General features: G+C 42.7%; 1 protein-coding gene across 1 annotated transcript in view; it reads left to right on the plus strand.

Annotated features, from left to right (window-relative positions):
* The first annotated feature begins 6,332 nt into the window (after window positions 1-6,332).
* TOPORS (TOP1 binding arginine/serine rich protein) overlaps window positions 6,333-12,764 on the plus strand; it is a 22,452-nt gene continuing 16,020 nt past the window's right edge. Inside the window, exon 1 of the mRNA XM_017728352.1 lies at window positions 6,333-7,496. Coding sequence (XP_017583841.1) covers window positions 6,478-7,496 — 1,019 coding nt within the window. The 5' untranslated portion in view covers window positions 6,333-6,477. The remainder of the gene's footprint in view (window positions 7,497-12,764) is intronic.

The following is a 12,764-nucleotide window of genomic DNA, read 5'->3' on the forward strand; positions in this document are numbered from 1 at the left end:
ATAGAATTTCAGCTGGCAGCTTCTGGGTCCAGCTGGCGTTGGCAGGTGGAGTAGCTCTGGGAAGGAGGTTGTTCAGTGACGGCTGTCCTACATCAGTCTGTCTCTGATGTCCATCAAGGTTTCACTCAGTGCCAATTTACAGCTTCCTTCCTGCATGACTGTCATCGTACCAGACCCCTCTTCCAATTGTGACATTGGCATCCTCTGACCATGACATGAAGCAGTGGGTAAAGGCTGCAACAGGGAGGTGGCATGTGCCTGCCTTTCTTGCATGTGCTACCAGAGTCAGCCAACTCACATTTCATGTGAGCTCAGTCTGGAGGTGGACACATTCAGTACACGTCCTTCCTGGGGAAAGGCTGCCATCCCTGAAATATTTCTTCCTCCAAGCCCATTGGCTTCCAAGACATGGCATGGAGTGTAGAAAGCAAGTTAAAGCATTAGGAAAACAGGTTTCATTTCACATATGTAATTGGGCAAATTGACATTCTCCAGAATGGGATGGGGAAGAGAATTGAGAGGATAAGAGTGAAAAAACCCATGGTGAGAGGGACCAATTTGATTTTTATTTATGCCTCATAAATATGTTATACATGAGGTGAAAAATTAGTCCAGGGGCTGCACACGTGATGAATGGGGAGCCCTTTCCCCACGGAGGCTTTGCCTGACAGCCGATCAGGGCAGAGAAAGCTTCCACAATCGGGCTGTGAATGACTCCCACTTACTGGTGGGGCAGATGGCCAGATGCCCAGGAGAAAATGCCTGGGAAATTGGGCTGTGGGAGGAGGCTTAACACAGAGAAGCAGTTAGCTGCGGCACAGCAGGGCATAGCGGTAACGATCTGTCCCTGTCTTCTGTTTCTTTCTCCATCTCTCTTTTTCTCTCTCTGCTCTCTTTTCTATCCCCCGTTGGTAGGAACACTTACCTTTCTTTATCAATAAACAGTTCTCAGATAGAATATTGCTGTGTTTGCACTTTATTTTTGTCCAAGAAGCAAAACAAGGAATTAACTCATTGCTTCCCATAGGCAGGGAGGTGTTCACTAATCTCCAGGAGAGCAGGGCCCCATCATGAGTAAGGATGACTTGGGAAGACAAATGGCATGACTTTGAACTTCTTCCCCTTCCTTCTTCTTCCCCTAGATTGACATGCTAAGCATGGCACTGTGAAGAAAGTGAACTCTTCGCCAGACAAAAGACATGCAGACCATCCTCTTCTCCTCATTCTTAGATGCCTGCATAAATGATGACAAAGTTTTGCACATACCTGAAACCTTTTTAGAGGGGGGCCTCACCTGATCCGAAGTGCTGTCCCGCTCTGGTGCCTTTGTATGGATATGCCTCTGGTTCAAGGTGGGCTGCAAAGCTATGCCTGCCAGCCTCCTCCCCGCACAGCACCCATCCCACAGGCAGCAGCTGGGACCTTTCTCTGCCAAGGAGAAGGGCCATAAGGAGCTGATGCTGCATTACCCAGGGTCTGGCATCAGGCACAAAAGGTGGCTGGTGCCCAGAGGAATACCTGAGGGATTAGTTTTGGATTATGGGCTGCCCAGCCAGAGCTTAATTTGCTCTTTACCTTGTGCCAGACAGGGAATTCCTGTGGGGAACAGACACTACAACCAGTGTTTGCACCTGGGCCTAGCGTGTAGGCATATTAAACTGCCATTTTCAGGGTGACCTCCTGCCACTAAGAGGTAGTCACAGAGACCAGTAGAGATGCAGCTACCCTCCTTCTCTTCCTCAGCTTTCCCACTCTCTTGTCTCTGTTTTCTTCATCACCCTGTCCCCTTCTTCCTCCTTAGTGTATGCATGACACTGATCCATATGGCTTTAACAGAAGATCATTAACCTGCAGCACTACAGAATACTAGTGCTTTCTTAAAACCACTTTCTATTTTTACAGTCTCTGAAGTACAGGCACCTCAGACCAAGCTGAGGGGCTGACCTGCTGCTGTGTACTGATCTTGGCTTCCATATCCCTGCACAAGTTTTATTCTGCTGGTGCTTCAGACATGGTTTGGACTCCAGGTTGTGTCTCTTCAGACCGTGGGCCCATTATGAATTTGTACAATATCACATCTAAAAGGGTAGAAGTACACTTGCATTTTCATGCAAATGAGGATGCCTTTGAAACTTGAAGAAGAGAATGGGGTTTTGCTCTGTTTCTATATTTGAAATTCCCTTCTTGCCCCACCCTCATCTATTTTTTCTCCTGCTTTCACAAGTGCTGCAAGAAATGAGCTAACTTGCCTTTACAACACAATGACTATGATGTGGCACAGCACGAGTGTTCTTGTGCTCTCCTTCCACCACACTGTCACTTCAACTTGTTCACATTATCATGTGAACATTAAACATACTCTTTTAGCATGAGTATGATAATAGTTGTATCATATGAAAAATAAGGACTCTCCATTTTTGTCTCGCTCAATTTACGTTGTATTTTCCTTATTTAGTGGCTGGATAAGCAAATCTTTGCTGCATTTATTTCATGTGGTTGCCTTCTGCTCAATGATTATGTTATCTCTTTATGTAGTACTATGCCATGTAAATTTGGATGGAGGGGGTGTAGATTTTTACACTGCAGGCTGATTGCAAACCTTCTCAGCATTTAGCAGCTGTTTTGCTGGCAGCCAGTTTAATCACATGTCCATGGTAAAGGAAAGCACATGTGATTGTATTTGTAAACTGCCTTTTTGTGAATGTCAAGATAAGTTATTTTACCTCAGAATTAAAAAAAAAAAAGTCTTAAAACTGTGGAATCCAGCTGGACACCTAACTTTTGAAACTCCAGGAATGCTAAAATCAAATAAATTAAATAAAAATCAAATCTTTTAACCTTCTCAAATCACCAAGTTTCATCTTAAAAGGTTTCTCAAATATCCAAAGCTCAAAGCATGTAGATTGTACCTTTGTGACTGAAAACCTCTGGGGCTTTTGCAGCAGTTTTTAACTTTCAAACACTGAAGCAGAGGAACATAAGGCATAGAACCAGATCTGGACATTTTATATATTCTCCAGTGAAAGTTGCTTATATAACTTAAACGTGCAGTTCATGCCTTGCAGCATCAGCCTGACTCTGAGAACTTGCCACGGTTACAGAACATGCTGGCTCCCAAAACCAGGCTGTTCCATATTGGTTGTTTAGATGCCCAAAGTATATCTAGTCAAAAAAAACCCTGAAATTAATTAAATGGGCAAGTGGCTGCTTACCTGGGAATACTCTGTTCTTACTGAGAGCTGCAGTTTGAGTGGGACCTCATAATTTATTGCAATTCATTTCTTTCATGACCTGACCATTTATAGGCAAGTACAAAAAGGGCTTATTGGTTTTTTCTTTCTCCAGCTGCAACATAATGATGTGGCATACAACAAGAAGCATTTCTACTGCATACAAGGAGCAGAGGAGGAAACCCCAGAAGCCTTTCTCTGTGTAGGGCTCAGCTGTCATGGAAGCAAGACAGGATGTGAATTACCTCTGTTATCCTCTCCCTTACGGTCTCTGCTTGACCTGGCTTATCCTCTTTTTAAGAAGCTGCTATTGCAGTAGGATGTCACTTCAGTCCCTGTTCACAAGTGTTGGTTGGTTTTTCCCAAGACATAAGGACAGATAAATTGGGGTAACTGGATAAGGCTTCTAGTAAAACCACTGTGCCCTTTGTATTTCTGTACAAATGTCCAGGTAAATTTTTCAGTGCAGGATTCTGGTATTGTCTTACTCCAATTCCTGTAGTCTTGGGTAGGAATGCTTTTTCTGACTTCATCCCACCACGAAAAGTATGGGATGTCTTAGTAGTGTTCACACCTGCCATGCATCTCTTTTTCCAAGGTTCCCTGTTTCTACACTCAGTGCTGTGTGCTCTGAATGCATTGCAATGAAGGACCAGCTGCCCAGGATCACAAAGCAACACCTTTTTAAGTTCTGAAATGCCTACCAAAGGGTATTAGAGGGATCCTTGTAAGTACTGTCCTGCTAGCATCCTTCTCTGAGGAGGATGGAGTCACTGCTGGTTTTACTGCTCTTCTTTTGAGGCATTAGGTTTAGTCTTTGTGTGAACAGGCTGGAAGCTAAGATGTTGTGACCTAAGAGGACAGTTTGCATGAAATCCTTGGAAGGTTAAAAGTTCTGTATGTGTGGTTTTACCTATTAGTGAGTATGGAAGATTTTCAATGCTGTCTTGGCTATCTGTGAAAGCATGTGACATAATTTCTTCCCTTTTTCAGGATTGCTGTTTTTGCTTTTTCCTGCTCACCTTCCTGCTTTTGTACATGGCTGCTGCTCCCAATGCAGCTTGCATCTGCTTTGTACAACCTCTGCTGTCTTACAGCTCAAAACTGCCTTTGGTCTTGAGCAGAGCCAAAAGCAAAGCACATCCTGGCCACAGAGCAATACTGCTGCATGGACCATTGCTGAAATAAAACCTTGGTTTCTTACTTTGCTAAACAGCTTCTGTTTCAGGCCCTTTTGACCCAGTTTTCACATAGCTTGAGAACTCATTGCCTGCTTTACTTGATATCTGCAATATGGCTCACTCTGTTGATTTCCACTTGACCTTTCCAGTTTAACTTGCTTCTTTGCCATCAGCCAACGAAAGGGCAGGAGCTGAATATGTTTAAGGCGTCAGGTTGCTAATGTGGGCACTGTTTGGCCACTGGATGTGCATGCCTGCAGGAGTGTGAGGAATGACAGGAGAATGTACAGCTTGCTGGTAGAAGACAGTGCATTTCAGAGCTTGAAGGCTTTGCATAGGAGAGCCTGTGCCAGGGAATATTAAATACTGTTCCATGTCCAGGAATAAAAGTCTGCAGAGCATGCTGAAATTCTTTGTACCTTCCCTTGGAATTGTTACTCAGAGAACTCCTCAAGAGCAGCATGCAATTTTGCAAATATTCAGTCCCTTTGGTAAGTGACTGCATGGTGTACATACTTTGTCTTTTTGCTTATGATGCTGGTTTAGATTGTGTATGTCCTTTCATGTCCGCAAGACTGAATCTGTGTTTTTGCTTAGACAATAATAATTAATTTTCTTTTGAAACAAATTTTATTTTTTTCCCCCTTAGAACATGATTATTTTAAAAAGTAAAATAGCTCACAACTGGGTGTATTTGTGGAAGCTAAACCTTTGTTTTCCAAGTTGCTGACTCAATTCCCTTACACATATTAGTGAGCAATGCTGCCATCCAACAGCTGCCTGCAGCTCACATCAAGATGAGATAGTTACTTAGAACCAGTCCTTGAGACTGACAAGGAACTAAAGGAAAGAAAAAAAGGAGCCTTTAATCTACTGCAAGTTGGGACCCTGTGGGCACTCTTTGGCTAAGAGCCAAGAACAGAGATGGGAGATGCACGCACAGCATCTGCTTGGAAAAACTCCTTATCTCAGTGAGTAAACTCAGCCTGTCCTTCACAGGTCAGGATGTGACTCATGCTCCAAGGTGCTCTGCAGCAGGGATGACCTGACTAGCCAAATGGTAATCTTAAAATGTAGGAGATACTTGGTGCTTTCTGTTAGCTGAGAGTTTGCAGAAGACAGCAATTTTTCGCCAAAAGCCAGCACCAGTAAGCTGCCAACAGATGCATCTCCCGACTCCAAATGCCCCATCTGCCTGGATAGATTTGACAATGTCGCATATCTAGATCGCTGCTTGCATAGGTTCTGCTTCCGCTGTGTCCAAGAATGGTCAAAAAACAAAGCAGAATGCCCCCTCTGCAAGCAACCCTTTTTTTCCATTTTCCATACAATTCGTGCGGAAGATGACTTTAAGGAGTACATACTCAGCCCCTTAGAAACCAGCTCTTTTGCCAGCCCTGATGGCTGGAGATTTCGTTACCGTACTACCTTAATAAGGGAACGCTGCACGTGTGTTGCAGCAGGGTGCTGATGGAAGTGCTGCAACATTCTGAAAGCATCTCCAGGGAAAGCCACTTGGCAAGGCTACCACATGCGCACACATCACACTGGCTAGCTCCAAACATACCAATGATGTAAGAAGCAGGAAGGGTCTCCGTATGGGGTTCCACAGGGGAAGTTTATTCCAGCCACACAAAGGGGTCCAGGGATGAAGACCAAGAATAATGGAGAGTCCAGGTTTATATATGGGGTGGGGAGAGCATCAGGGACCAATGATCTGAGGGTGCAGGGGCAGTACAAAGGTGGGGCTAGGGCACAGGAACCAATGGGGAAAGTCTGGGGGAGTGGCAAAGGGACAAGGGCCAATGGGAGAGTGGGGAAGGGAGAACTTTCTAGATTAGGGGCATATAAGGTAGAAAGGGGCAGGGAGGACAGAGGGCCAACCAGGGGAGCAGAACTGGGGTACATCAACATAATAGAACAAAGCATCCTGGGGGAAGCCTCTTTGGTCACCCTGACCAAAGGATCTCTGGACTTAGGGAGACGGTTCCACCAATGGACTCCCTTTGTTCTTTTGTCCATAGGCCCACCGGCCTCCACACACGTGCAGTTCCCCTTCCCGAAGGATGCTGTCCCCTCCAGATAATGGGATGTTGTTTGAGGGCTTGTCAAGTGAACCAGCGCGACACAGGCACAGAGAGATTCAGCAGATGATCAGGAGGCTGGCCTCAAGGAGAAAGGCTAGCGCAGAGGGCAGATCTCTGAGGCAGATTCAGGAGGAGGACATGATCAACTTCCGCAGGGCTCTGTACCGCACTGGTGTGCGCATCCGCAGCATTCAGGATGGTGGCCGATACCGAGACATTTCGGCAGAGTTCTTCCGCCGCAACCCTGCTTGCCTTCACCGCTTGGTTCCTTGGTTGAAGCGAGAACTTACAGTCCTGTTTGGTGCCCATGGATCTTTGATCAATATTGTACAGCACATTGTCATGAGTAATGTAACTAGATACGATCTGGAAAGTCAGGCCTTTGCTGATGATTTAAAGCCATTTTTGCTGAATCGGACAGAACACTTCCTGCATGAATTCATCAGTTTTGCTCGTTGTCCTTTTAACTTAGAAGCATATGATCAACATGCCAATTATGACTGTCCTGCACCATCATATGAGGAAGGAAGCCACTCAGACTCATCAATTATTACAATATCTCCAGATGTGGCATACTCACAAGGGCCAGATAATAGTTTGTCTGTACCTGGTCTGGGCCAGGCCCCCTGGGATGATGAAACTCCAGGCCCTTCCTATTCCATTTCAGAAGGGGTTCGTGCAACCATAGCTTCTCCTCTGGAGTCATCAGAAAGTTCTGATGAGGACTCTGCTACAGGGAGTCGAAGCACCAAACTGCAGACTGAGTTACAGGCTACTGTTGACTCAAATGACAGTGGCTCTTCCTCAGACAATTGTGTCATTGTTGGGTATGTTAAGCCGTTAGCTGAGAGGACACCAGAAGTGGTTGAGCTGTCCTCTGACTCTGAGGAGTCCATCAGGGAAGAGAAAAGGGAAGATGTGAAGAAACAGCGACCAGTCCAGTGTCACAGCTGGAGTGACAGTGAACCAAGCAGGAGCTTCTCGCCACATTCCCCAACATATAGAGAGGATGTAGGAAGCTGTAGAAGATAGATACAGTGCCATTAAAAGACCATATGAGCTTGTCTTTAAAGCTTAACTTTAGAGCTTGCCTGACATCAGAATATTGCCAATTTCATGCCTTGATTTCAAGTTACTAAAAAGGTGCATATACCTGCTAGGAGATAATAAGATTGAAATGACTGGACTGGGCAGCACAGGAAAAATATTCAGAAATGCCTGAATTCCAGGAAACAGAAACTCCTCTGTGAAAATGTCTTTTCAATCAATTGTAATTACAGCTGTCCACTGATAACCTCAGGACCAGGATGAGACATTAGATTAATGCCATCAGGTGTGCTGGACTTCACAGCCAGACTGATTTAATGAGTTGCCTCAAAAGGTGTTATAACGGATGTGAGTTAATCTTCTCACTTCGTGACTGGACCTCATTGTTTGAAATCAAATTGCCTAGTCTGGCAGACAGTGCAGCCTGGAACATCAGCTCAGCAAGCAAGGCTAAGCCACTGTAAAGCATCTTTTCTAAAGGCAGAGGTGTGGTTCTACGTGCTGCTTGCTAAATGAAATATTATTTTACTAATTCTTTAGTTCATGAAGATGTTAGGGGATGCTGCCTAGTATTCAGGACAAACAAAATCAAACTTTGTTACAGTTATTGATCTTCTCTGGGTGAAAAAACAGAGCAGAAAATCCTACCTCACACAAAGTTTGTCCATTTCCTCACTCCTGTGTCCTCATATTTTATTTAGATACATAATTCACATGCCAGCTTTCCTTATGAACTGGTTAGTGACAGATGCAGTTCACCCCCAGATAAGCATTCCTGACATTTCCTTCTTATGCTAGCTTTGTTCTGACACAGGAAAAGCCAACATGGCAGCTCCTGTGTGCACTGGAGGATTTGGGAGCAGAGGGATCCAGAGTCAGTGTTGGGAAGGAGAGATGAAACTTAAAAGCTAACAATATGCTTTTCTGTTCAGCTTACAGTCCTACTGTAGCATTAGCAGACCCTGATGAAAGGGGGAAAAAAAGTAAGGGTGTTGATTTTTGCACTGTCAGTTGAGACTCTGTCTAGGAAATGGAACATATTTTATAGTATGTACCTGTGTAGGTAGTTGAAGTGTGTTGGATTATGTTGGGCTTTGTTAGTGGTAAAAAGTACCTTCTTGATTCTTTGTTACCTTGTTCTCACTGTAAGTAATTGGGAAATTTTTCACTGAAGCTCACCTGATATTTTTGAAGCATTTAGACAGCTTTGCTGCAATTTGCTACTTTCAAGGTCAGTAGGACGCCATAAAGTATGTGACTGATGCATAATTCTTAGGGTGAGGCACCAGGAACAAGTCAAGAATGCCAGCTGTAGAGATAACATCCTGGTTATACCTCATATGCCACATGGTTTTCTGTAAATCAAAAGGCATTATACATGAACGGAAAAATGTCTCTACTCTCACTCCATGCACAGGTTAATTCCATATTGTTCCCTTCCTCTTCATTCTGTTCAACAAAAGCCATGGTTTAAGGTTAATTAGGTTAGTTTTGCACATTTTGGAAGCCGTGGAAAGATGAAGAGCAGCAAATGGATGAGGTGCTCAGGAGAACCTCACTGGCTTTGAGGATGCATCATCCCTGTGGCATCTCTCTGCCATATGTCCCTTATGAAAAATCCATTAACTCAGGTAACTTTTTTGTTAAAGCTTTTGCTTCAGAAGACAAAACATCCACACTGAGTCTATGCAAGGAGAAGTCTGTGATCTTTGTCTGTCACAAACAACTTTTGTATGTGCAAGTCTGGGCACTTTCAGGGAGAAAAAGTACAGATAATGTCGCAAATTCAGGCGGTGGTACATGTATTTTCCCACCTTAAACTGGTTAAGCTGAAGTCACTGATGTATTTTGGAGTTAGTGGTGCTCTGGTGTAGCAAAACCCCTTACAGCTCTTACCCTTAGATGTTTGTACTCTCATGCAGGCAATAAGTGCACTGGTGACTTATGCCTGATTCACATTTTTCAGGCACTCAAAAGAAATTTGAGAACAAAGCATTGAGTAATAATTCATTGGGCCAGACTCAGCTGGCCCATGGATGAAAACCAAGTCACCGATCTTTCAGCAAAAACTAGATGGCCTAGAAAACTTTGTTGGCCAGTTTAAGCTAGATCTCTAGTTCTTGGATGGCTATTAAGACACAATGTCTGTCTAGGTTCTCATATGTTGGCCTAATCAGTTTCATACTAGAGTAATTCAACTTATCCATGCAGACATGAGAGGACAATGAAGTCCCTAATTACAGATTTGTAAATATGGAATATGAAATAGGCGTTATCTCCTGGCTTTTAATTGTGTGTTAGTTCTTTATGCTGCTTGCAAGCCTCATTCAAGGCTTTTAATAGCATTAAAGTACAATTTTTACACCGTAGAATAAGAGTCTGTTGCCTCTGTTTTTCTTACTTGCATTTCAAAACTTTTACTTTACTATTTTCAAAGGAAATTGTGTGAACTTAGCAAAAACCTGACTTCAATTTCAGTTTTTAATTTTAAACTTGTGGCAAGTTGTGCTTAAACTTATTATAAATGTAGCAAAGGAAGACACAGGCTTTTTTCTACTTTTTTTTCAAAGGCATGACTTTGTGTCTGCTGAGCTGATTGTGTCAGGAAAGCGAGTCAAACTTTAGTTTGATGGATATGGCCTCATTTTCTAAAGGGCAAGTGGTTTCAGAAGTCTCTGTTTCGCATTTTGTCCCCTGGGAGGGATGGGGGTGTGTGCCTGATTTAATTTTGACAGTTTTCTACATTCACATGCATACCATCAATCTTTTTTTTTTTTTCATTTGGATTTTTCACAGAACATAGCAGGGAAAGAAACATTTATTTTAGTGAAAAATATGACTGTGAAAACGTAAATTATCAGTGGGCTGCAGGCACAGCTTGCTGTCTTCTAAAACTAATAGTAACTCAGTTCTATATAGCAAATGACATTGCCCATTTAATTCAGCACAGAAGTTTTATACAGGTTTCTAAAGCATCACTTACAGTTTCATTACCTGACTTAAATAGAAAAAACAAAGGTGAGTTATGCTTGACCCTAAGGAAGCAATAAAAGAACATATGCTTATTAATAAGAATCCTACTGAGCTATTTTTACAACTGCTTTCAAAACTAGAAGTATGTACTCTTCAAATGAGCTCTTTTCCCAGAAGCCGTTTGGAACTGTGGCTGAAAAAGATAAATTGGCCAACAACAGGCTGAAGCATGAGCGAAGTAGTTTTGAGATGTAGTTATGCTTCTTTCTTCCTCATGAGTAAAAGCCTCCTAATTAAGAAAAATTGACAGTGGTATTTACTTACTCATAGACTATCTGTGGGTGAATCTTGCACAGAAAACACAGACAGTTTATTCTAGTCTATCAAGATTTGTTGTAAGAAACTGTGTTTTTCTAAGCTTTTACTATTTCAAGAAATTGCAAATTATCTTTATTATCCATTCAAATATAAAGTTAGTGATTTGAGATACAACCACTTTATAGAGCATATTAAATTACATATTTGTACTTTTTCCTAATACATATTAATATATCTCATTATATCTGGAATAGTAATAAAAGTTGTTTCTGAATTTGTGGGTCTGTCCTACTACTTACTGTAAAACATTTCTTTTTACCCAAAATCAAAATTCCCTATGCAAGTTTGGTTTGTTGTTGTTCGGTTTGGCACTGGATTTTTTTTGCTGGAAGTCAAAATTAATGGACCATTCAGAAAGAAACAATCTGTCAGGAAAAATACAAGTCAATCATCTATGAGTGGCTGATGTTCCCATGTAGTCACTTGTACTGGATAGGCTAAGGGGGATGGAAAAATACCCCCCTCTGCTGACTTGCTTCATCTTGAGGAGGGTAGTTTGCCATTGCCTGCCCAGTGGAGCTATTTCCCTTCCTATCCTACCCCTCAGACCATGGTTGTCCACTGTCCATCTTGCTCAGATTTTTAAATATCAGACTCATTGTCTTTCAATCTGGGACAGTGCACTGTAACACCACAGGTTTTATTTTCTGTTAATCTCTACAGTCTTTCACTGTCATCCATTTGTAGCCCACACTTCCCATCACAGCAGTGGCTATGTTTCAGTACAGTTTCAAAAGTCTTTAATAAAAATTATATGTTAGCTGTGTTTTCAAAGGCTCTTTAAAACCTTGTCTGGCTTGGGAGATGCTGTGTCATCACAAGAGGACTGTGGTCAATCACTGGCGCTCACCTTGCCTGTGAGCACAGACAACTTTCTTACTAGCTCATCTCCTCAGCTTCTGCTCAGGGAAACAGGCACGACTGTATTTCCCTTCACTTGTTCTTTTTGCAGCAGTTCTACATAAGACTGAAAACTCCATGGGGTGTATGCTCTCTTTAGCACCCTCACAAAAATTTGGCAATCTCAGCTTTACATTTACACACGGCTCTAACAACAGTTCTGACAGACCTTCTTGAAGCTTGAGATCAAGCCTAATGAACTGCAATTATTTGAGGAGGGGTTTATTGCTAACACCTTTGGCACTAGGCTAAATGTCTCCATTTTTTCTGAGGCAAAACCCTTCTGGTTGCAGGAAATAAAATCTGTAGGCTGTGGCCCGATGTTGCATTGCCTTAAGCAAGGCATATTAGCTTAATTGGCTACCTTTTGAATTGGTGTATTAGGTGCCATGTATCAGCCCAGGATGGAAACAAGGACTGAAATGTTAACATTGCTTTGTTTAGTTCTCTTGAGGTGAAATACCTGGACAACTCCTCTCTGTGGAGAAGAGAGCCCAGCTTTACAAAGGCAGGGGTTGTTGAAGTCATGGACTTTCTTCTTGTAATAGGTGATGAGCTGGTAAATAAGCAAATACATTCAGCTGCAAAATTCACATAAAATGTAGTCCACAAGCCTTTGGAATGCAAGTAGTATAAAAATTCAGTTGGAAGCAGGTTAGCTCCACAGAGAGATCAGCTGAACCCTGCATGCTGTCAAGAGTTTGGCATCCATTTGTGTGCCATATTGTACATTAGAATGTAAGTTCTTCTTGGAGAGTTACAGTACTTGGGTAAATATCATCCCTGTAGTCTGATCCTGCAAAGAGAGTATGGTGATGTCCCGTCCTGCTGTAAAAGGGAGAGTCGGGGAGGATTCTTTTTGATAGATTTCTCAGACGAAAATAAAGCACAAACACAGCAATGTTCTATCTGAGAACTGTTTATTGATAAAGAAGGGTAAGTGTTCCTACCGACGGGGGATGGAAAAG

Source organism: Corvus brachyrhynchos, unplaced genomic scaffold (assembly GCF_000691975.1).
Source record: "Corvus brachyrhynchos isolate BGI_N302 unplaced genomic scaffold, ASM69197v1 scaffold90, whole genome shotgun sequence".
NCBI classification, from domain to species: domain Eukaryota; kingdom Metazoa; phylum Chordata; class Aves; order Passeriformes; family Corvidae; genus Corvus; species Corvus brachyrhynchos.